At 44.4% G+C, this 24,930-nt stretch overlaps 1 protein-coding gene across 3 annotated transcripts in view; it reads right to left on the reverse strand.

The window, feature by feature from the left end:
• blk (BLK proto-oncogene, Src family tyrosine kinase) overlaps positions 1-20,128 on the reverse strand; it is a 20,614-nt gene extending 486 nt beyond the window's left edge. The window contains exons 1-13 of one of the 3 annotated variants that reach the window (XM_061900630.1): positions 20,060-20,082; positions 19,818-19,887; positions 19,560-19,590; positions 13,663-13,756; positions 13,003-13,101; positions 12,837-12,940; positions 10,004-10,153; positions 3,410-3,562; positions 3,159-3,338; positions 3,018-3,094; positions 2,752-2,902; positions 1,014-1,145; positions 1-939 (exon numbers count right to left, since the gene is read on the reverse strand). The exon at positions 1-939 is cut by the window's left edge and continues 486 nt beyond it. In XM_061900630.1, coding sequence (XP_061756614.1) covers positions 737-939; positions 1,014-1,145; positions 2,752-2,902; positions 3,018-3,094; positions 3,159-3,338; positions 3,410-3,562; positions 10,004-10,153; positions 12,837-12,940; positions 13,003-13,101; positions 13,663-13,756; positions 19,560-19,590; positions 19,818-19,820 — 1,377 coding nt within the window. In that variant the 5' untranslated portion in view covers positions 19,821-19,887; positions 20,060-20,082 and the 3' untranslated portion in view covers positions 1-736. Of the gene's footprint in view, positions 940-1,013; positions 1,146-2,751; positions 2,903-3,017; positions 3,095-3,158; positions 3,339-3,409; positions 3,563-10,003; positions 10,154-12,836; positions 12,941-13,002; positions 13,102-13,662; positions 13,757-19,559; positions 19,591-19,817; positions 19,906-20,059 lie in introns of all 3 variants that reach the window. The other 2 variants (XM_061900628.1, XM_061900629.1) reach the window with 2 other exon arrangements.
• Between the last annotated feature and the right edge of the window lie 4,802 nt (positions 20,129-24,930).

Genomic DNA, 24,930 nt, shown 5'->3' on the forward strand with positions numbered 1-24,930 from the left:
ATGTTACAAATATTCTAATTTTCAATCCCCAGTAATGTGTAAAAAAAAAAAATTGAAATATTTAATAATTATAATACATATAAAATTAATTAAATATATCAAACATTATTTGTATACTTGTTATACAGTTTCAATTAAATTGATCATTAAAGAAAAAACAAACTCTTAAAAAATATTGAATTGAAAAAATGTAAACATATAACAAATACTTAAGATGATATAAAATAATTATATAATAATGCAATTATGTTCACATTATTTGCCAATTTAAAAAAGAAAAATGTGTGTTTACAAATATTCTGTATTTAAATCCTTAAATATGTGTAAAAAATGAAGAATTCAAAATATGTAATATTGGTAATACATGTATAATTCACTAAATATATAAAACATCAATTGTATACTTTTCATACAGTTTCAAATAAATTGATCATTAAACCAATAACAAAATGTAAAAAAAATATTGAATTGAAAAAATATATAGATATAACAAATACTTAAAATTATATACAATAATTATATAATATTACAATTTTGTTCACATTATTTGCTATTCGTTTAAAAAACCTGTATGATATCTACAGTATGGAGTGTAAATATGGTGATTGAATGAAAAGTGTGTGTGTGCAGATGTTTCCCTGTGTTGATCTTTGCCCGTCTGATAACTGCTTTCCATACAACATGAATGTTGTCCTGTCAGGATCCACAATGGCGTCACCTACAACCCAATCTTTGGTCACGGCTGCATTTCGTATTGTCCCTCGGTGGCGACGAAGAAATCATTGAGCATGTTTTGCAGGAATTCAAACGTGGGTCGCTCCTCGGGCCTCTCCTTCCAGCAGGCCTTCATGATGTGGTAGAGTTCCTCAGGACAGCCTTCTGGACACGGCATCCTGAACGAGCACTCCAGGTTGCGGATCACCTCCGGGTTTGTCATCCCTACAAAAGTAATGGTCATGGGATGAGGTGTTTCATAACGAGCTTCATATATGTTGGATGTGAACAATATTAACCAGGGTATGGTATTCTTCCGTAGGTGACAATTTCTGTCAGGAGGATTCCAAAGGACCAAACGTCTGATTTGATGCTGAATGTGCCAAAGTTGATGGCCTCTGGGGCTGTCCACTTGATGGGAAACTTAGCACCTGATTACCACAAAACAGGTGAAACCACAAGTTAATTAAATAACACACCTGTGCTGACTGATATGACACACTATTGACTATGCGATTAAATAGTCAAAATATAAATATATGAATATATATATACAGTATATACAAACCCCAAAACCAGTGAATTTGGCACGTCGTGTAAATGGTAAATAAAAACAGAATACGATGATTTGCAAATCCTTTTCAACCTATATTCAATTGAATGGACTGCAAAGACAAGATACTTAACTTTGTTATTTTCTGCAAATAGTAGCTCAGTTTGAATTTGATTCCTGCAACATAATTCGAAAAAGATGGCAAAAATAGACTGACAAAGTCGAGGAATGCTCATCAAACACTTATTTGGAACATCTCACAGGTGAACAGGCTAATTGGGAACAGGTGGGTGCAATGATTGAATATAAAAGCAGCTTCCATGAAATGCTCAGTCATTCACAAACAAGGATGGGGAGAGGGTCACCGCTTTGTGAACAAATGCGTGAGCAAATCATCAAACAATTTAAGAACATTTCTCAACCAGCTATTGCAAGGAATTTAGGGATTTCACCATCTATTATACGTAATATGATCAAAAGGTTCAGAGAATCTGGAGAAATCACGACACGTAAGCGATGATATTACGATCCTTCGATCCCTCAGGTGGTACTGCATCAAAAAGTGATGTCAATGTGTAAAGGAAATAACCACATAGGCTCAGGAACACTTCGGAAAACCACTGTCAGTAACTACAGTTTGTCGCTACATCTGTAAGAGCAAGCTAAAACTACTATCTAAAGCGAGAGCCATTTATCAACAACACCCAGAAACTCTGCCGGTTTCGCTGGGCCCGAGCTCATCTAAGATGGACTGATGAAAAGTGGAAAAGTGTTCAGTGGTCTACATTTGAAATTGTTTTTGGAAACTGTGGATGTCGTGTCCTCCGGACCAAAGAGGAAAATAATCATCCGGATTGGTATAGGCACAAAGTACAAAAGCCAGGATCTGTGTTGGTATGGGGATGTATTAGTGGCCAAGGCATGTGTAACTTATACATCTGTGAAGGAACCATTAATGCTGAAAGGTACATACAGGTTTTGGAGCAACATATGTTGCCATCTAAGCAACGTTATCATCGACGCCCCTGCTTATTTCAGCAAGATAATGCCAAGCCATGTGCTACAACAACATGGCTTCATAGTAAAAGAGTGGTACTAGACTGGCCTGCCTGTAGTCCAGACCTGTCTCTCATTAAAAATGTGTGTCGCAAAAAGAAGCCTAAAATACCACAACGAAGACCCCCGGACTATTGAACTTAATCTGTACATCAAACAACAATTGTCAAGAGTTCTTTTAACTTCTAACTTGCGTTGGTGCCCTAAAATATGACCCCTCCTTTAAGATAACATTTTCCTTGACCTTAAAAAGTTTAAATTCAAATCCTGCATTTTTAAGTGAGAGAAAAATACTTTTTAAAGCCCGGGTGCCCCCTGTTCATTGGGCCTCTGCACAAAATCCCCACTTACCCCTCCACTTTGGCGCCCTTGGCCCTGAGAGCAGCATTTAAATTATTTATGCGTTGAAAACAAAAGACTGCGTGAACCTTCTTGAGCAGTGTATTCAGACTCCACAAGCCTGGCCAGACCAAAGTCTGCGATTTTACAGTGCAACGTGTCGTTGACCAGGATGTTTGCGGCTCGCAGATCTCGGTGGATGGAGTTCTGGCTCTCGATGTACGCCATGCCTTCCGCTATCTGTCTTCAACAGGAGCACAACATTATCTTGGATATTATATAAAATGGATGTGCTTGATATTAGATGGGAAAATGATTGCACCAATAACTGCAAGAAAGTTAACAGAAGTCGCACCTGTGCTGACATGTCTATCAGCTTATTGAGCTTCAGCCTTTTCCCGTCGTCCGTTTTTAAGAAGTCCAGTAGGCACCCTGAACGTGGAAGGACAATTTAGATATATTGATGATGAATATCGAGCTGCATGGATTGTCCTACCATTGACCATGAACTCTGTGACGATGAGAATGGGCTCCTTTGTGACCACAGCGTGCAGTCGCACCAGCCGCTCATGCTGCAGCTGCTTCATCAGGTTGGCCTCCTGCAGGAAGGCGTGCGGCTCCATGGTTCCCTCCTTCAGGGTCTTCACGGCCACCTTCAGCATGTTCTTATAGTAGCCTGTATTGGAAGGGCAACCAGACATGACTCCATATTTGGTTAACTGTTTCTTTTCATCAAGTTCCACTCACCCATCCACACTTCTCCAAACTGGCCGGCCCCGAGTTTCTTCACCAGTTTTAGGGTCTCTCTGGGGATCTCCCATTCGTCCGGAGCCCATGGCTGCAGGGGGGGCTTCTTCTTGCAGGGAGCGTATAGACGCTGGCACAAACCGTCAGCCATACCTATGCACAGACATTGGAGCCCAATAACCCAGATGGACTTGGAATTTCTGATACACCTCTACAAAACACCCACTGTCCAATCCCTCCATTAATTTGTGATGTTGTGAACGCACCAATTCACCCAAATAATGTCCAACTTTGTCCAATGGCACATTTTGGCCAATCAGTGTCATATTCGCCAATCAAATTAGTCACTAAGCAGCGCTCAAACACGCACGTGAACGGTCTGATCCAAATTTATGTATGCAAAAACTGTAATACTTTACAATATATGACATTATTATTGCTTAAACGGCACAATTGTAGTCCTCCTCTCTAGCTCAGATCTACTCCGTGTTCCTGTCTACGACGCTAAGCCTTCTGGGCAATAGAATGGAATGGAACTGTTGTCGTTGTTATTGCACTTAAAAAGTACAATGAGGCGACGGCGGCTGGTTGTAGAGGAGGTGCGTCGGCATGAGCAGGCAACCAGATGTGCAAAGGCTGTCTCACAAGTCAAGCAAGGACAGTGAATGAGCTGGGAAGGAGTTGAGAGGAGAAAGGTCTCATGGAGGGAGCTATTGGGCATGGAGGCAGTTCACATCAGCTTCGTCTTATGCTCCACCTAAGATGTCCTTCCCTCCCCCTCCAACCTCAAACAGTGGTACGGAGAGGGCCCCACATGCCCCCTCTGTCCATCTCCAGCTAACCTCAAACACATTCTCGTTCGCTGCAAGCTAAGTCTGTCACAAGGGCGCTACACCTGTCGGCACAACCAGGTTCTGAAGTGTCTAACAGCCGTGTTATAAGCCAGAAGAGTGAAGATCAATGACCTGCCCCTGCCAAAAGTACATCATACATCCACAAGAGAGTTCACCCGAGAAGGTGCAGAGTCAACCACAGGCCATATACCAGACATAGGCCAGCTCGGAAGGGCTTGTGACTTGAAAATGGCGGTGGATCTCGATCAAAAGCTCTGCTTTCTTTCAGAGATAGCCAGATCAAACCCCAGACCAGACCTTGTGCTCTGGTCTTCCTCATTGCATATCGTGTACATAATACAACTCACCTCCTCTCTGAGCTGCTACCTTACCGTGGTAGAGGAGTTTGCGTGTCCCAATGATCCTAGGAGCTATGTGGTGTGGGGGCTTTCATGCCCCCTGGTAGGGTCTCCCAAGACAAACAGGTCGTAGGTGAGTGATCAGACAAAGAGCAGCTCAAAGACTTCTATGGAATTACAACAAAATGAACTCAGATTTCCCTCGCCCGGACGCGGGTCACCGGGGCCCCGCTCTGGAGCCAGGCCCGGAGTTGGGGCACGATGGCGAGCATGTCCCCATGGGGCCCGGCCGGGCACAGCCCAAAGAGGCAGAGTGGGTCATCCCTCCAATGGGCTCACCACTCATAGGAGGGGCCATAGACGTCGGGTGCATTGTGAGCTGGGCGACAGCCGAAGGCAGGGCACTTGGCGGTCCAATCCTCGGCTACAGAAGCTAGCTCTTGGGACGTGGAACGTCACCTCACTGGGGGGGGAAGGAGCCTGAGCTAGTCCGCGAGGTAGAGAAGTTCCGGCTGGATATAGTCGGACTCACCTCGACGCACAGCAAGGGCTCTGGAACCAGTTCTCTCGAGAGGGACTGGACCCTCTTCCACTCTGGCGTTGCCGGCAGTGAGAGGCGACGGGCTGGGGTGGCAATTCTCGTTGCCCCCCGGCTCAAAGCCTGCACGTTTGAGTTCAACCCAGTGGACGAGAGGGTAGCTTCCCTTCGCCTTCGGGTGGGGGGACGGGTTCAGAATACCCACCCTTTTTGGGTACACTCGAGGGAGTACTGGAAAGTGCTCCCCCGGGTGATTCCCTTGTCCTACTGGGGGACTTCAACCCTCATGTTGGCAACGACAGTGAAACCAGGAGAAGCGTGATTGGGAAGAATGGTCGCCCGGATCTAAACCCGAGTGGTGTTTTGTTATTGGACTTTTGTGCTCGTCACGGATTGTCCATAACAAACACCATGTTCAAACAAAAGGGTGTCCATATGTGCACTTGGCACCAGGACACCCTAGGCCGCGGTTCCATGATCGACTTTGTAGTTGTGTCATCGGATTTGCGGCCTTATGTTTTGGACACTCGGGGGAAGAGAGGGGCGGAGCTTTCTACCGATCACCACCTGGTGGTGAGTTGGCTGCGATGGTGGGGGAGGATGCCGGACAGACCTGGCAGGCCCAAACGCATTGTGAGGGTCTGCTGGGAACGTCTGGCAGAGTCTCCTGTCAGAGAGAGTTTCAATTCACACCTCCGGGAGAACTTTGAACATGTCACGAGGGAGGTGCGGGACATTGAGTCCGAGTGGACCATGTTCCGAACCTCTATTGTCGAGGCGGCTGATTGGAGCTGTGGCCGCAAGGTTGTTGGTGCCGGTCGTGGCGGTAATCCCAGAACCCGTTGGTGGACACCAGCAGTGAGGGGTGCCGTCAAGCTGAAGAAGGAGTCCTATCGGGTTCTTTTGGCTCATAGGACTCCAGAGGCAGTGGACGGGTACCGACGGGCGAAGCGGTGTGCAGCTTTAGCGGTCGCGGAGGCAAAAACTCGGACATGGGAAGAGTTCGGGGAAGCCATGGAAAACGACTTCCGGACGTCTTCGAAGCGATTCTGGACCACCATACGCCGCCTCAGGAAGGGGAAGCAGTGCACTATCAACACCGTGTATGGTGCGGATGGTGTTCTGCTGACTTCGACTGCGGATGTTGTGGATCGGTGGAGGGAATACTTTGAAGACCTCCTCAATCCCACCAACACGTCTTCCTTTGAGGAAGCGGTGCCTGGGGAATCTGTGGTGGACTCTCCTATTTCTGGGGCTGAAGTCACTGAGGTAGTTAAAAAGCTCCCCGGCGGCAAGGCCCCGGGGGTGGATGAGATCCGCCCGCAGTTCCTCAAGGCTCTGGATGCTGTGGGGCTGTCTTGGTTGACAAGACTCTGCAGCATCGCGTGGACATCGGGGGCGGTACCTCTGGATTGGCAGACCGGGGTGGTTGTCCCTCTCTTTAAGAAGGGGGACCGGAGGGTGTGTTCCAACTATCGTGGGATCACACTCCTCAGCCTTCCCGGTAAGGTTTATTCAGGTGTACTGGAGAGGAGGCTTCGCCGGATAGTCGAACCTCGGATTCAGGAGGAACAGTGTGGTTTTCGTCCTGGTCGTGGAACTGTGGACCAGCTCTATACTCTCGGCAGGGTTTTTGAGGGTGCATGGGAGTTTGCCCAACCAGTCTACATGTGCTTTGTGGACTTGGACAAGGCATTCGACCGTGTCCCTCGGGAAGTCCTGTGGGGAGTGCTCAGAGAGTATGGGGTACCGGACTGTCTTATTGTGGCAGTCCGCTCCCTGTATGATCAGTGTCAGAGCTTGGTCCGCATTGCTGGCAGTAAGTCGGACACGTTTCCAGTAAGGGTTGGACTCCGCCAAGGCTGTCCTTTGTCACCGATTCTGTTCATAACTTTTATGGACAGAATTTCTAGGCACAGCCAAGGCGTTCAGGGGATCCGATTTGGTGGCCACGGGATTAGGTCTCTGCTTTTTGCAGATGATGTAGTCCTGATGGTTTCATCTGGCCGGGATCTTCAGCTCTCACTGGATCGGTTCGCAGCCGAGTGTGAAGCGACCGGAATGAGAATCAGCACCTCCAAGTCCGAGTCCATGGTTCTCGCCCGGAAAAGGGTGGAGTGCCATCTCCGGGTTGGGGAGGAGACCCTGCCCCAAGTGGAGGAGTTCAAGTACCTGGGAGTCTTGTTCACGAGTGGGGGAAGAGTGGATCGTGAGATCAACAGGCGGATCGGTGCGGCGTCTTCAGTAATGCGGACGTTGTATCGATCCGTTGTGGTGAAGAAGGAGCTGAGCCGGAAGGCAAAGCTCTCAATTTACCGGTCGATCTACGTTCCCATCCTCACCTATGGTCATGAGCTTTGGGTCATGACCGAAAGGATAAGATCACGGGTACAAGCGGCCGAAATGAGTTTCCTCCGCCGGGTGGCGGGGCTCTCCCTTAGAGATATGGTGAGAAGCTCTGCCATCCGGGAGGGGCTCAACGTAAAGCCGCTGCTCCTCCACATCGAGAAGAGCCAGATGAGGTGGTTCGGGCATCTGGTCAGGATGCCACCCGAACGCCTCCCTAGGGATGTGTTTAGGGCACGTCCAGCTGGTAGGAGGCCACGGGGAAGACCCAGGACACGTTGGGAAGACTATGTCTCCCGGCTGGCCTGGGAACGCCTCGGGATCCCCCGGGAAGAGCTAGACGAAGTGGCTGGAGATAGGGAAGTCTGGGCTTCCCTGCTTAGGCCACTGCCCCCCCGACCCGACCTCGGATCAGCGGAAGATGATGGATGGATGGAATACAACTCACGGTTCCCTGGGAGGCTGCTGTGGAGGAGGAATTTGAACGCAAAACCCTCAAGTACACCAAACTTGCAACTGATGCTGAGCAGAATGGATGGAAAGCCAAGATCTGCCCAGTGAAGTTGGCTGCAAAAGTTTTGTGGGCTGGACAACCATCAGGCTGCTTAAGGATATTGGAGTTCGAGGCCAAACCCTGCGAAACACCATCAAAGCCCTCTCAGGAGCAGCAGAGTCAGCCAGTCGGTGGCTGTGGGTGAAGAGGAGAGACACCATCTGGAGCTCTAGCAAGACCTACATCACGTAATGGTGAAAAGCAGAGGGGTGCTCACCTGGGACGCCAGGTGTTGCTGATGAGCCCTCTGGAGGTGTCGTGGGCCTATCATTAAAACACCGGTGAAGGAGGGTGCCCACCTGATGACCCCAATGAAGCTGTCCCCCATTTTGCAATCCCACCCAACCAGGTCCAACATCATAACCGCTTTGAAACAGCTCCGAAGGAGGTAACTATGTTGCCCCTCTACTCAGGTTATTTTGTATCATGGGATTGTTCCATCTAGTCCTAAAATTTAACTGAATTGATACCTGACGCATGCTCACAGTTGACATGTTAACATATTTTAATTTAAGTCCCATCTTAAAACTAATTTGTATACGTTAGCCTTTAAATAGACCTTCTTTTAGACCAGTTGATCTGCCGTCTCTTTTCTGTTTTGCTCAAATTCATCCGCTTATGGTCCCGGTGAGAATCCAATCAGATACTAACCTTAGGCCATCTAGAAGGCCTTACTGACAACAACTAGTGATCTGATTGGCTATTGCAACTGTCTATCAACTGTTTGTGTCTGTTCACTGACGGTGCATATTATTTTGGTCATTTTAATCAATAGTGGGACTTCCTTCTGCCGCGCATTTATTTCCGTTTTTATAGCAGCACACTCCCGACTTCCGGCATGTACTGTGTGTTGCTACTTTAGCAACAAACACACAGGTGTGTTCTAATCAGGGTAAATTTGATAACAAACAAAGAAGACGACTACTATTGGACCAATTAGGATTCACAACCTTATCTTTTTGAAGCTGAATATACGGAGGATGAACTATTTCTTATAGAAGTGAGCACAGAGAAGAGGTTGAAACATTGGAGCAGACAGAAGCCCAGAGAGTGAGGTCACTGCAAATCTGGAACTTTTGAGCCAAGCTATGCCAAATTATTTGAGTGCCCAAAACAACTGGAAACGTCCCCAAATGGACAACTGTCCATCGAGTAAGTCGCCAAAACATTAATCATGATACACGCAGCACGTCATGCGTGTTATTACAACTACAGTACATACGCTGTCTGGCTAGCTGTGTACAAACAAAACATGAAATGTGGGCTTATACTTTACAGATACTGTAATATGATAGTTCATGTTTTCAGTCAGTAAAAATTGGTGTCTTATTGCATTGTGTTGTGTATTAAAAACTCAAACACGTTTCGGGCTGACGTAGAAGCTAGCTTATCACTTTCTGTGTCTAGCTTATAACGTAGCATGCCGATGTGTTGCTACGCTAAAAAAATGTTTTCCTGTGTTCGCTCTTACAATAACAATGTTACTACAGCTGGGTTATTATACGGGTTACAAAAATGTATAAGAAGCATTGTTGGCGGCTTTTTAAAGCATTTTTAAAGTGATTTCAAGGTAGAATTGATTGCTCCAATTAGCTGCTTTGCTAGCCACATAGAACAAGTCGATTTTTATATGTTACAAAGAGAAAACAAACAAGACATTTTTTTGAGTCGTGTCTCTCATAAGTTTTGTGAACGATAAGCAAAATTCCATATAAAAGGGCAGTTCCCATTTAAGAATACAACAACAACTTAACATAACACATTCATAAAATGGTAGGTTGATTCAAACACGCCTGAAAAGTTATTATTTTTAGGTTGTTTAGCCGAATCGCTTCAACATTTGGGAAGCACCTTTGGGGTGTACTGACAAGCACGTGTGTGAAATTTGAGGGAGATTGGTTGAAAAAAATGGCCATCATGGACTCAGCATGCTCAGTAGCGCAATATTGAAAGGAGGTGACTCACATGTGTAGTGTTTGACCAGCTCCTGCAGGGAGGAAAAGGTGCAGGACGGGGAGATGTAGTAGCCTCCGTTGTCCAGAGAGCGGATCTTGTAGTGCTTCACTACGTCGGCCGTTTCCGCTGTAAAATCTCTGACGGACAGCGAGAAGGAACCTACCACAAACACCACTTTAAACATCGACTCAGTAGTTCTTGACTCTTTTGTTGTTTTACTTTTATGAGGTCTGTCAGAAAATTTCATTTTACCCCATTGAGATTGGGCAAGAGGAAATAAAATCACACGTTGGAGCAGTCAATTATTTTGACTTGGGGGCCAAATTTAGAGAAAAATAATGTGTCTGGGTTCCTGTATATCTGATTTTTAGGAACACTGATACAAAACCTCTCAATATTGTCTGATTGAATGCTAAAACGTTATGACAGACCGCCAATAAAAACAGAGTGGAATTTTTTTTTTTTACTGAATGAGACACCCAGAATGTACATGAAAATAATGTGGGATTTACAAGATTAACTATGAACGATAAAACACTGAATATTCACAACAATCAAACGAAATGCAACAAAAATGCAACAAACACAGCAAAAAATGAATGTGAAGGGTAAAAAATACCCCACCTACAATCTGATATATATATCACTAAGTTTAAAACTTTGTTGTAAAAATCTCCTTCCGCGTCTGTCCCTAACACCCGCATTTCAGGCTGACCGCTCTGGAAACACTGTGGAAACGCTCCCCACCCACACTGCTTGGTGCCTTGTTTGAGCTGCTGTGACTTAGATTACTGTAGTAACTAATTAGATTACCATAGTAACTAATTAGTTCACTATAGTAACTGTGGAGGGGGGCGTGGTCTTTGGGCCTGCCGCAAAGCAGGGTGTGTAAGGACCGGCCTCAAAGCACAGCTGGCAGATGATTGGATTACCCAGCTGGGATGGATCATCCTATCACCTGTCATGCTTATTAGAAGCAGCCGGGCCGAGACACTGTTGTTAGGTGTGGGAGTTCAGAACAAACGCATGCTGGACATGAACATACTGAAAAGTTGTAGAGCAGAGGGCTGTCCTGGCGTGTGCATACAAAATAAAAGATTGTCCAACCCAGACGCCCGGGCTTCCGAGAAGTGGTATCACAGTCAGGAGAATCCACAAGAGGGAAACCCTCACAGCAACTAATTAGATTACCACCCATGCATCCATTTTTCACCGCTTGTCCCTTTCAGGGTCGCGGAGGGTGCTGGAGCCTATCTCAGCTGCATTCGGGCGGAAGGTGGTGTACACCCTGGACAAGCCGCCACCTCATCGCAAGGCCAAGACAGATAAACAGACAACATTCACACTCACATTCACACACTAGAGTCAATTTAGTGTTGCCAATCAACCTATATGTAGATTACCATAGTAACTAATTAGATGACTATAGTAACTGTGGAGGAGGGGTGTGGTCTGTGGGCCTGCCGCGAAGCGGGGTGTGTAAGGAACGGCCTCGAAGCACAGCTGGCAGGTGATTGGATTACCCAACTGGGAAGGATCATCCTATGAGCAGCATTGTGCGTCAGTCTTCTCCTGCCAGTACTCAGCCTTTCCTTCACCAAGACTCCTGTCAGGCCTCAACGTGGCCACACACGGTAACATGGGCCCTGTGGCCCAAAGCAAACGTGGCTGGGGATCTCAGAGCTGCAGTGGTCCCCAGAGGCGTGATGCGCAAGCCCACATTGTGGACACGCCCTGGCATCACCCAACCACTACCCCGCTGCCTTGTGGGGTAGTCTGGTAAGACAAAAGGCTAGGGGGGAACACACCCTGAGAGAAAAGCAAGTGTTAGTAGGCACATCATAGGTGGTCCTCTGACAGACCAGAGCTCCGGCAGCCTCCTGCAGCTGTGAGGAGGTGCCGGTCGTCCTGGGTTTCCCTTGCCACCGGATACAGCTCCCTACAGCGAAGAAGTGACGTTGGAGTCTGCGCGTCTCCCTCGTCGAAAAAGTTAAAGTACTAATGATTGTCACACACACACTAGTTGTGGTGAAATTTGTCCTCTGCATTTGACCCATCCCTTTGATCACGCCCTGGGAAGTGAGGTGAGCAGTGGGCAGCAGCAGTGCTGCGCCCGGGAATTATTTATGGTGATTTAACCCCCAATTCCAACCCTTGATACTGAGTGCCAAGCAGGGAGGCAATGGGTCCCATTTTATAGTCTTTGGTGGTTTGATCTCACAACCTACCGATCTCAGGGCGGACACTCTAACCACTAGACCACTGAGTAGACTGAGTAAAGCCCTCAACGGCGGAGTGGGCGGATGATGGTTGCATAGAAGCTCCACGACGGTCACAAAGGTGGGAGAAGGCTGCAGCAAAAATGGGCCCCCAATTGTCTTGATCTCCATGCCATTGAACCCTGGCCTTCTTTTTGCCAAGGACAGTGTGGTGGCTGTCTGTGCACCAGTTTCCCAACTTTAAAAGATTTCACGCACAGGCGTTCTTCTGAAGGCAATCCCACCAATAGGAGGACAATCATACTTGTTTCGAGTGATCGCTGACGATAGTTCAAGACTTACGGTAATTTGTAAACATCACTGCACATCATAGTGGCACCTACAGTCTCTATCTTAAAGAGCTTAAAAAATTTTGGGGGGGAATGTCCGGCGGGCTAGATTGAAAAGCTTAACGGACCGCATGCGACCCCCGTGGCCTTAATTTGCCCAGCTCTGCATTGGAGAACAGCGATGTTCTCACACGACATCAACATCAACAATCCTGAAAGTTTTCTGATACACCTCGTACATATTACGGCAGTTAGCTGATAAACTTCCAAAGACGATGGAAGCATCCGCGTTACCTTTGCACGTCTCACTTTCCCGGATGAGGAAGGCCCCCTGTTTGTTTCCGGGCGCCAGTAGCAGCCTTTCGGTTTCTCTTCTGCTCAGGTCCTTAAAGAACCACCTGTATGCATGCAGGCGTACGTCACATTTCATCATGTTTCATGCATGACGTGTACAACTTACTTCTCCACCTCCAGGGTGTCGGCTCTTGCGACGTAATTAGACGGTATGAAACCCTCGTGTCCGGTGGACAACGACCGAGCCAGCAACCATTCTCCGTTCCTTATAACGACACAGGTATCACTTTAAAAGGGTTTGGTGTATCGCGACAGAGTACAGTGGCACTGAAATAAGACCTGATTGTTATGCTTTAAGTTACATGCAAAAATTGGAGTTACAAGCATTCCCACCTTTAGTTGGGAATGCTTGTAACTACATCCAGTGGATACATTTAGAACTGCAGTTTCTTTCATTCAAAAATTTCAGGTTAATTTTTTTTGGCAAACTCATCACGCGGGCCGGATAAAACCTATTTGCAGGCCTGATCCGGTGCTCGGGTTGTATGTTTGATACCTCTGCTGTACATTACCATTAAACTACTTCATAAAAGTAATGAAGTTGTTAGTACTACATTCTATTGTATTGTTTTTATAAAACATAGTTTTTCTTTTTAAAAGTCATGTTGCATATTAAAATGATGTTGTTTTGGGTGAGCAAAGTACCAATTATATTGATTCAATTTAATTTCAACAGTGATCTGAGATGCAAGTGTTTTGAGTTAGGAGGTCGGTCATGGAGTCAGTACTATTCGTAAGTCGTAGTACTGCACCAACATGTACTTACTCTTGCAGCACCTGGAACTGATCCCCCTTCCCGAATGAGAGATCTCTGTGGTTGGTTGGCTTGAAGTCATGCTGCGCCACAAACACCACATCATCTAAACATCCGGATGAAAATCTGTTTGTTAAGCTGGTCATCCAAGGACAACGTCAGCTAGCAAACGCCACACATGATGATGCCCCACATAAGACCAGCCTTTTCCTTTTCCACACCACTAATCCATTGTGAAAACGTGCATATGTGAATAAAAATATGCTCTGCTGTAGGAACTTTGTTTCAGTCTATGAACGTTTCATCCACCCTCTTTGTGTCTGCTGTGCAGCCATTTTGTGCCCGGCAGCACATCCATTGTGGGCAGGTTGATGCTTGTGCTATTTTGTGTGCTTTTCAAGTGATTTTTTTGCCTTTTTTACAGCTAACCTTTATATGAGTCCAAAAAAAGCAACGGACAAGCGATGTGTGGTTTGACACATCCAGGACATATCCACAGCGTTGTCAACACTGCCTTCCCCATTCCCTTCTACTATGCACCAAAGAGATTAACAAACAAGGTAAAGTGGATTACATTTTTTTGTCTAATCATTGTATCAAATTTAAGAGTTTTGTGACTTCAAACTGTGAGTGAATCACAGGGCTAGCGACAATGTGTGTGTGTGTGTGTGTGTGTGTGTGTGTGTGTGTGTGTGTGTGTGTGTGTGTGTGTGTGTGTGTGTGTGTGTGTGAATGAAGACGGATCACCCATTTGTTGTTGTTTTGACATTGTTATTAAATATGAAGTTGATCCATTACCCCCTTGTTATGTTTGTTTGATATACACTTTATATTGTGTTCAATGCGTACAAACTTTAACTTTCATGGACTTTTGTCGAGGCAGGAACACAATATTCATGTTTACATTGTTTCTTATGGAGAAATTTGCTCCAGTATGTAACTTGGTATGTTTACAAACCCTTTTCAAGAACCAAATTAAGTTTGAAATCCAGGTTTCGCTGTAGTAGGCATGTCAGGCCATTGGGTGGCGTTGTCACCGTTTAGGGCCCGTGTCACGTAAACAAATTAGCATAATGCCGTTTTTATTCATTTTCAGTTCAAAACTACAAAACCCTAAACCAGTGAAGTTGGCACATCGTGTAAATGGTAAAAAAAAACCAGAATACAATGATTTGCAAATTCTTTTCAACTTATATTCAATTGAACAGATTTTTTTTTTTTTTAATAATTCATCCATCCATCCGTTTTCTACCCCTTATTCCCTTTTGGGGTCCCAGGGGCGCTGGCGCCTATCTCAGCTACAATCGGGCGGAAGGCGGGGTACACCCTGGACAAGTCGCAACCTCATCGCAGTTTTTAAATAATCCTTTACTTAGAATTAAGTGGCAGCAACACATTGCAAAAAAGTTGGCACAGGGGCATTTTTACCACTGTGTTACATGGCCTTTCCTTTTAACAACACTCAGTAAACATTTGGGAACTGGTGGAATTCTTTCCCATTCTTGCTTGATGTACAGCTTAAGTCGTTCAACAGTCCGGAGTCTCAATTGTGGTATTTTAGGCTTCATATTGCGCTACATTATCATGTACCCGCGCTCTTTTACGATGAAACCAAACGGTTGTAACACGTGGCTTGGCATTGTCTTGCTGAAATAAGCAGGGGCGTCCATGATAACATTGTTTGGATGGCAACATATGCTGCTCCAAAACCTGTACATGTATGTACCTTACCCATGTCTTGGACACTAATACACCCCCATACCATCACAGATGCTGACTTTTGAACTTCGCGCCTAGAACAATCCGATTGGTTCTTTTCCTCTTTGGTCCGGAGGACACAACGTCTACAGTTTCCAAAAACAATTTGAAATGTGGACTCATCAGGCCACAAAATGCTCTTCCACTTTGCATGAATCCATCTTGGATGAGCTCGGGCCCAGCGAAGCAGGCGGCGTTTCTGGGTGTTGTTGATAAATGGCTTTCGCTCTGCATAATATAGTTTTAACCTGCACTTACAGACATTGTGACCAACTGCAGTTACTGACAAGTGTTCTGGAGCCCATGTGGTGATATCCTTAACACGCTGATGTCGCTTTTTGATGCCGTACCGCCTGAGAAACGGAAAGTCACGGGCTTGCTGCTTACGTGCAGCGATTTCTCCAGATTCTCTGAACAATTTTGATGATGTTGCAGACCGTAGATGGTAAAATCCCTAAATTTGTCTCATTCAAATTGCATTGTGTTGCGCAGAGATATCACCTCAGGATACAGTGGGACCAGACAGGCAGGATTGCAGGTAAGAATCTGATTTATTATACAAAAAATAAAAGAACACTTGTACAAACAGCAAAGTAAAGGCGAGCCGGAGTGCACGAAAAACTAAAGCTAATAGCTAGCACTAGAGTCCAAATAAGTTTCCACAAAAGCGCGTGTCAAGCGCACAGAAGCTAAGGTGTAACTTAGCACAGAACAGACAAGGCAGAGAAAACCAAATATGACAGTTGCGCGTAGCAAACCATGAGCCAAGACCAAACTGAGGTAGAAAGCAGTCTTAAATACTAAAGTAAACAATTGCCATCAGGTGTGCGTCGAAAAAAATAGTAGGTGGAACAAATGAGAAACCATGGCAACGAGATAAAACAGGAAGTGCAAAACTCAGAACAGGAAGAGTGTAAAATTAATAATCAAAACACAAAAAAGGACTCAAATATAGACAATCGGATCACAACAAAATTCCTGTCATGCTCTGTGGTCATTTTTTGTTTAGTTTGGTTCTGTTTGTTTAAGACTCCATTAGTTCCTGTTTTTGTGCACTCTTGTTTGTTTTGGTTGCCATGGGGGCATGACTTTCACCTGCTGCTGGTGTTCGGACACACGCATCTGTTGTTAATCATGACATAACTATTTAAGCCTGTAGTTGCCAGTTAGTTGGCCTGGCTACATTGATAGTATTCATCTCTTGCTCTGCCCACGCTGGATCTCTTGTGTTTGTTCGGTCCATGCCATTGTTCTCGTCACCGTGAGTGTTTTTGTTTCATGTTCGTAGTTCTGCCTTAGTGTTAGTTTTGTTCCCTGCGTTAAGTTTTGTGCCTCCACTGTGAGCACCTTTTGTCTGTACCCTTTTTGTGTAAAAATTAAATATGTTTTTACCGTCAAGCCACGACTGGTCTGGTCCGATTGCTTCTCGGGAAAACAATCCCCACTGTAATTTGCAAAAAAAAAAAAAAATCCACGTCCTTACAATTCCTTGCAATAGCTGGTTCAGAAATGTTGTTCTTAAACTCTTGGACAATTTTCTCACGCATTTGATGACTCTCGCCCCATCCTTGTTTGTGAATGACTGAGCATTTCATGGAAGCTGCTTTTATACCCAATCATGGCACCCACCTGTTCCCAATTAGCCTGTTCACTTGTGGGATGTTCCAAATAAGTGTTTGATGAGATTTGCTCATCAAACACTTTTTTGCCACTTGTGTCAGCTTTTTTGAAACATGTTGCAGGCATCAAATTCCAAATGAGCTAATATTTGTAAAAAATAACATTTCTCAGTTCGAACATTAAATATATTGTATTTGCAGTCTATTGAATTGAATATAAGTTGAAAAGGATTTGCAAATCATTGTATTCTGTTTTTATTTACCATTTACACAACGTACCAACTTCACTGGTTTTGGGTTTTGTATGTAGCGGAAATATTTAAATTTCCATTATAACAAGCGTGTCCAAATTTTTGCCAGTGAGGGCTGTGTATAGAAAGTTGAAAGGAGGCCACTTTGATACATTTTGTACATTAAATATGCAAAATCCAATACAATGTAAGTTAATCAACATATAGTATTTTGAACTATATATTTTAGCATTGTACACATGGTCATCATTACAGGAGGCACAGAAATCATTAAAGACGCATTTTTGGAAAGTTTGGGCTAGTTGCTTATTTTGTTTGTTTGTCATTTTCTAATCCGGGACATTGTTATTATGTCTTTAGATTGTGTCGCGGGCCTAAAAAAAATTTTTTGGACACACCTGCTTTAAATAAAAAGCCACCACTGTGTAGAAATGTGTCCCCAGGGGGACGCCAGAGATCATTACAGGAGGCTCAGCAGCTTGTAAAATAGTGATTTGCAAAAATGTGATTTTCTTTTAGAACTTTCTTTACCTGTTAAGGCAAGAAACAATTGCATGTTAGTTGCTACCCTGATAAAAGAGATTGCTCCACACTGTACCAGATACCCTATATTGCCAAAAGTATTTGGCCACCTGCCTTGACTCACATATGAACTTGAAGTGCCATCACATTCCTAACCCATAGGGTTTAATATGATGTCGGTCCACCTTTTGCAGCTATTACAGCTTCAACTCTTCTGGGAAGGCTGTCCACAAGGTTGCGGAGTGTGTATATAGGAATTTTCGACCATTCTTCCAAAAGCGCATTGGTGAGGTCACACACTGATGTTGGTCGAGAAGGCCTGGCTCTCAGTCTCCGTTTTAATTCATGCCAAAGGTGTGCTATCGCATTCAGGCCAGGACTCTGTGCAGGCCAGTCAAGTTCAGCCACACTCAACTCTGTCATCCATATCTTTGACTCACATATGAACTTGAAGTGCCTCCCATTTCTAACCCATAGGGTTTAATATGATGTCGGTCCACCTTTTGCGGCTCTTACAGCTTCAACTCTTCTGGGAAGGCTGTCCACAAGGTTGCGGAGTGTGTATATAGGAATTTTCGACGATTCTTCCAAAAGCGCATTGGTGAGGTCACACAATGATGTTGGTCGAGAAGGCCTGGCTCTCAGTCTCCATTCTAAATCATCCCAAAGGTTTTCTATCAGGTTTAGGTCAGGACTCTGCAGGCCGGTCAAGTTCATCCACACTCGACTCTGTCATCCATGTCTTTGACTCACATGTGAACTTGTAGTGCCATCCCATTCCTAACCCATAGAGTTCAATATGATGTCGGTCCACCTTTTGCAGCTATTACGGCTTTAACTCTGCTCGGAAGGCTGTCCACAAGGTTGCGGAGTGTGTTTACAGGAATTTTAGTCCATTCCTCCAAAAGCGCATTGGTGACGTCACCCACTGATGTTTGTCGAGAAGGCCTGGCTCTCAGTCTCCGTTTTAGTTCATCCCAAAGGTGTGCTATCGAATTCAGGTCAGGACTCTGTGCAGGCCAGTCAAGTTCATCCACACCAGTCTTTGTCATTCATGTCTTTATGGACCTTGCTTTATGCACTGGTGCTGCTGCTCGGCCCATTCAATGAACCTCTCTGCGTACTGTACGTGGGCTAATTGGAAGGTCACATGAAGTTTGGAGCTTCAGCATCCGGTGACCCCTCTCTGTTGGTTTACATGGCCTACCACTTTGTGGCTGAGTTGCTGTTGTTCCCCAACTCTTCCATTTTCTTATAATAAAGCCAACAGTTGACTTCGGAATATTTAGGAGCGAGGAACTTTCACAACTGGATTTGTTGCACAGGTGGCAACCTATGACAGTTCCACACTGGAAATCACTGAGAGCGGCCCATTCTTTCACAAATGTTTGTAGAAACAGTCTCCATGCCTAAGTGCTTGATTTTTTACACCTGTGGCTGGGCCAAGTTATTAGGACACCTGATTCTGATCATTTGATTGGATGGCCGAATACTTTTGGCAATATAGTGTAGCAAAACCCTTCTCCTCCGTTCGTTCATCTTCTGGAATCCTCTCATGTAAAACTGCTGAAACGGAACCCGGCACACATTTGAGATAAATGTTTCCTTCCGTTGCTAATGACCAGGTCCCCTGGTATGGTCTACGTACTGTACATGCTCACAAATGGCATGTACAGTATGGCCTACTATCATTTTAGTACTCTACTCCCACTCACAATGATGTTACAGTCTTTCCAAGCACAGTGTTAAGTGTCATTACCGTTGTCACAAAAAGTGTTTCCGCCCCAAACCTGGAGGACAAAAAGAACAGCGTTGTTTTTCCACAGGTTGTTAGCAATTGTTTTTATGCTTTACGGCAGTTAAGGATGTTCAAATGTGACTTCAAAGTTCGTATGGTGGTCCCAGTTTGACACTGGAACAGACTTTTCTTATTGCTATTACCTCTTATTGGGAAATAGTTCCGACATACAACATTTCTGCATTTTTTTGAGATTTCAATTTCAAGTTGTGTGCTTACCATGTGATTCGACGCATTGGAATCCCGAGAATGTCTTCTTTTGTGGACGTTGTCGTCCAAACGTTGACCACTGCAAGTACATCCCATCCTGAACGTACAGTTGTCAATTGATTATAAATGAGGGGATAAGAACATTTAGCCAGACTGCGGTTTCATAATGTTAGTTAGTTGGTCAAATGTCCTGTTGTTGTTCCAAACTACGCTGTGGACAGTTAACTGAGAGGAAATAGAAAACCACATACTTGATCTTGTTCTTGGTCGTCCCCCCGATGTAAAATGTCTTGTCAGCTTGCCACTCTCGCTCTAATTCTTCCCCTCCAAACCTTCCTCTCTCTCATGATGAAGTCCCTCAGGAGGCCTCGTTATGTTTGGAACACTTTCTGTTCACTTCTTAGCCAACAAGACTTTAAAAGCTGAAGACTTATATGAAACACTTGTTGACCGAAATACAAATAAATAAATAAATAAAGTACTTAACTAAAATGATAATTAATCTTAATTAATCGAGAGGAGCCAGATGAGGTGGCTCGGGCATCTGGTCAGGGTGCCACCCGAACGCCTCCCTAGGGAGGTGTTTCGGGCATGTCTAACCGGTAGGAGGCCACGGGGAAGACCCAGGACACGTTGGGAAGACTATGTCTCCCAGTTGGCCTGGGAACGCCTCGGGATCCCCCGGGAAGAGCTACACGAAGTGGCTGGGGAGAGGGAAGTCTGGGCTTCCCTGCTTAGGCTGCTGCCCCCGTGACCCGACCTCGGATAAGCAGAGGATGATGGATGGATGGATGGAATCTTAATCAAATAATAAATACACGTTCATTCTTATTAAATGAAAAATTTGCAAATAAATGTTGACTTTATTCTCACGTATTGATATTGTCATTTAAATTTTACTCTTGCAAAAGATTATGATCTATTTTCATTAAATTACAAATTTACACTAAAATGTTGACTTTATTTTCACCTTCAAATTGCAATTATTTTCTCAACTTAATTAATCTATCTTTCTGTAAATTACCCCATTATTCTTATTATTATCATTATTATTATCATTATTATTATTCGGACGGCGTGGCGCAGTGGGAGAGTGGCCGTGCGCAACCCGAGGGTCCCTGGTTCAAATCCCACCTAGTACCAACCTCGTCACGTCCGTTGTGTCCTGAGCAAGACACTTCACCCTTGCTCCTGATGGGTGCTGGTTGGCGCCTTGCATTGCAGCTCCCTCCATCAGTGTGTGGATGTGTGTGTGAATGGGTAAATGTGGAAGTAGTGTCAAAGCGCTTTGAGTACCTTGAAGGTAGAAAAGCGCTATACAAGTACAACCCATTTATCATTTATTTATTTATTTAAAATTGTCACATTCTTTAACTATTTTCCCACTAAATTTACAAATGTATTCGACAATAAGAATGCAACTTTATTATTGTAATATTTCAATATTATTCTTTCAAATTCCCATATGTTCAAAAATATTGAAATTGTCATTTCAATTTTACCATTGCGAAAAAATGTAATTTATTCATCCATCCATTTCCTAGCGCTTATTCCCTTTTGGGGTTTGCGGGGGGCGCTGGTGCCTATCTCAGCTACAATCGGGCGGAAGGCGGGGTTCACCCTGGACATGTCGCCACTTCATCACAGGGCCAACACAGATAGACAGACAACATTCACACACTAGGGCCAATTTAGTGTTGCCAATCAACCTATGCCCAGGTGCATGTCTTTGGAAGTGGGAGGAAGCCGGAGTACCCGGAGGGAACCCACGCACTCACGGGGAGGACATGCAAACTACACACAGAAAGCCCCCGAGCCCGGGATTGAACCCAGGACCTTCGTATTGTGAGGCAGACGCACTAACCACTCTTCCACCGTGAAGCCCACATAAATACACATTCATTCTTATTAAATTAAAAAATTACAATAAAATGTTGACTTTATTCTTACGTTCAAATTAAAGTTAAAGTTAAAAGTTAAAGTACCAATGATTGTCCCGCACACACACACTAGGTGTGATGAAATTGGTCCTCTGCATTTGACCCATCCCCTTGATCACCCCCGGGAATCATTTATGGTGTTTTAACCCCCAATTCCAACCCTTGATGCTGAGTGCCAAGCAGGGAGGCAATGGGTCCCATTTGTATAGTCTTTGGTATGGCTCGGCTGGGGTTTGAACTCCCAACCTACCAATCTCAGGGCCGACACTCTCACCCAGTGGTTCTTAACCTTGTTGGAGGTATCGAACCCCACCAGTTTCATATTCATCGAAACCTTCTTTAGCGAAAAATAAAATTCAAGACAAAGTTACATGTTTTTTTGACTGGTGCACAAAATGAACTGAACTCACCTTGTTCAAAGAACACAACCAACACAGTACATCAACTCACAACAAATTATTTACCTGCAAATCAGTGTAATTTCTGCTGTTGCCCTATCAATAATACGCCGATAGACGTTGATAGTTTTTATTTACACAATGAGTCAGGTGTGTGTTGACCTCTGTGGCGGAGGCTCCGCCGAATCCCTGAGGGTGACTCACCGAACCTTAGGGTTCGATCGAACCCAGGTTAAGAACTACTGCTCTAACCACTAAGCCATTGAGAGGGCCATTGCAATTATTTTCTCAACTTAATTGATCTCCCTTTCTGTAAATTACCCCATTATTCTTGTAACTATTTTTCCACAGAAATTTACAAATGTATAAGACTGCAACTTTATTTGTGTGATATTCCAAAAGTTATTCTCGTAAAATTCCCATAAGTCAAAAAATATTGAAAATGTCATTTCAATTTTAGTCTTGCGAAAAATGACAATATAAGAGAAGTTAAGACCATACCTTCTGTCAAAAAATTATTTATGGGGGGTCATAAATCAATGATTTATGAGGGGTCAAAGGTCAATGATTTATGAGGGGTCAAGGTTAAAGGTCAAAGCCAAAGGTCAAGTTCAAAGGTCAGGGTCAAATGTCAAGGTCAAGTGGGTGTGGCTTACCCCGGAAGAGGGTGGAGTTACGACCTGCGGTGGGAGTGGTTAAACCAGGAAGAAGTGGGAGGGGTTAAACCAGAAAGAGGGCAGAGTTAAGACCTGCGGTGGGAGTGGTTAAACCAGGAAGAGGGTGGAGTTAAGACCTGACGAGGGAACAAAGGAGGGTTACAAAAGGGCGGTGTAAGGCTTAGTCATTATTTGGAGCTTTATACGTTAGCGTAAAGACTTTGTTCGATTCGGTCATGATTAGTGAAACGCCTGTGTCGATTTATAAAAATAATAAAACTTACATTGACGCTCCGCCAAAAAGTCGAGTGTTTCTAAATCGTATTCAGATGCCACCGACCGAGTCTTTGCGTGAGAAATGGGACTTGGAAGCGTACGGGATGGAGGGATCTTTTGGATTTGTATTCAGATACGAAATGGGTGATATCTGCTTATTTCAGCTAAAAGAAAGAAGAGACGGAAGCCCTTTCTCGATATTTTCATCGTTATCTACCGTGGATTGGGAAGTTTTTGTTACGTGGGGAGATGTGGACACGCACACACACGCACACACGCACACACACACACACACACACACACACACACACACACACAAATACACATTCGTACGCACACATCGTTAAGACCAGAAGAGGGGACAAAGGAGGGTTCAGTTTTTACTGACCAGCCATTTGACAGTTTAAATGTTTACGATCGTTTGAAACAACTTCCATACCTCACGAAAACATATTTAAACAGATGGAGAAACTATCGCAGAACACAGTGTAACCTAGCAACTGACCATCCATTTGACAGTTTAAATGTTTACGATCGTTTGAAACAACAGGTCAGTTTGGGGACAAAGGAGGGCGCACACACGCGCACTCACACGCACACACACACACACACGCACACACACACGCACACACGCACACACACACACACACACACACACACACACACACACACACAATTACCTCTGCTTTACCACGTTATTAGACAATGGTTTAACTCCATTTAAGCATTTAAACGTTAAAAGCATTGCACGTGTACGACGTTGTAATACTATTTTTTTACCAGCCGATGACGACGAAGTGAAAGACGAAGAACTTTGTTTAAACGATCTTACAAAGTTGGAAGATGATTATCGAGGTGTGTTTAAACCTTCAAATTATTTAATATTATGTGTATTCATTATTTTGTTTCATAGAGGAATTGCCGTAAGATCCTAACGCGATCCCTTTAACACAATCGCAGTCTGGTGAGTCAAATGATTCTCATTTTACAAGAAAAAAACATGCGGTATACAATACATATATACATATATTTACTTACAGATTTTCCGTTTACATCTCCGGCTCACTGGTCTCTCTTAACGCTGACGGGTCCGTCGACGGCCGTCGAAGAGAGTCGGCCATTCCAGGCAGAGGAGAAGGCTTGATTGCGCCAAAGAACCCAGACATAGAAACCTTGGTCCGGGACAATATCATCGAAAACAACGGCGAATGTCCGACATGCCTCCGCTGTAAGTTTTTCTCGTTTTCTGTAAGCTTTTTAAGATTCTCCGCGGTTTTAAAGAACTCCTCTCACTCTAATGTCTTTCGCTCAAATGAATTTCCCGCCGGGAGTAGTAGGCGGGGACTGATTTCGGAGGTGGGCGGTTGTTTCCTTCTGGTGTGCATTAGCGCCACCTACTGAAATGGAGTGTGGACCAAGAGGGATCCCTACTCTATATTCTTTTATTTAACCCAATGTTTTTTAAATACGTGTATAATGCTTTATATCCTATGTGTTGTGAATTCCATCCTACAATATCTTCCAAGGAAATTTTTTTATTATTTCTTTTGACTCTAAATAATATACTAGTCTTTCATTAATAATTTTTTCCATTACTTTCCCCAAATTTGAGGTCAATTCTATCGGCCTATAATTTCCTGCCTCTTCCGGGTCTTACCCTGACTTGGATATTGGAATTGTTACCGCTAATTTTCCCCTCTGCCGGTCATTCTCCTTCTTCATATATCCTGTCATATCATTTCAAGACCACTTCTTTGACGATGCTACCTAAGTTTTTGATCATTTGATAACTCACCAGGTGTTTCCCCGGTGACGTATTTTTAACCTTTTTCAAAATTCGAACCATTTCATC

The sequence above is a fragment of the Nerophis ophidion genome, linkage group LG05 (genome assembly GCF_033978795.1).
Source record: "Nerophis ophidion isolate RoL-2023_Sa linkage group LG05, RoL_Noph_v1.0, whole genome shotgun sequence".
Taxonomy (NCBI): Eukaryota; Metazoa; Chordata; class Actinopteri; order Syngnathiformes; family Syngnathidae; genus Nerophis; species Nerophis ophidion.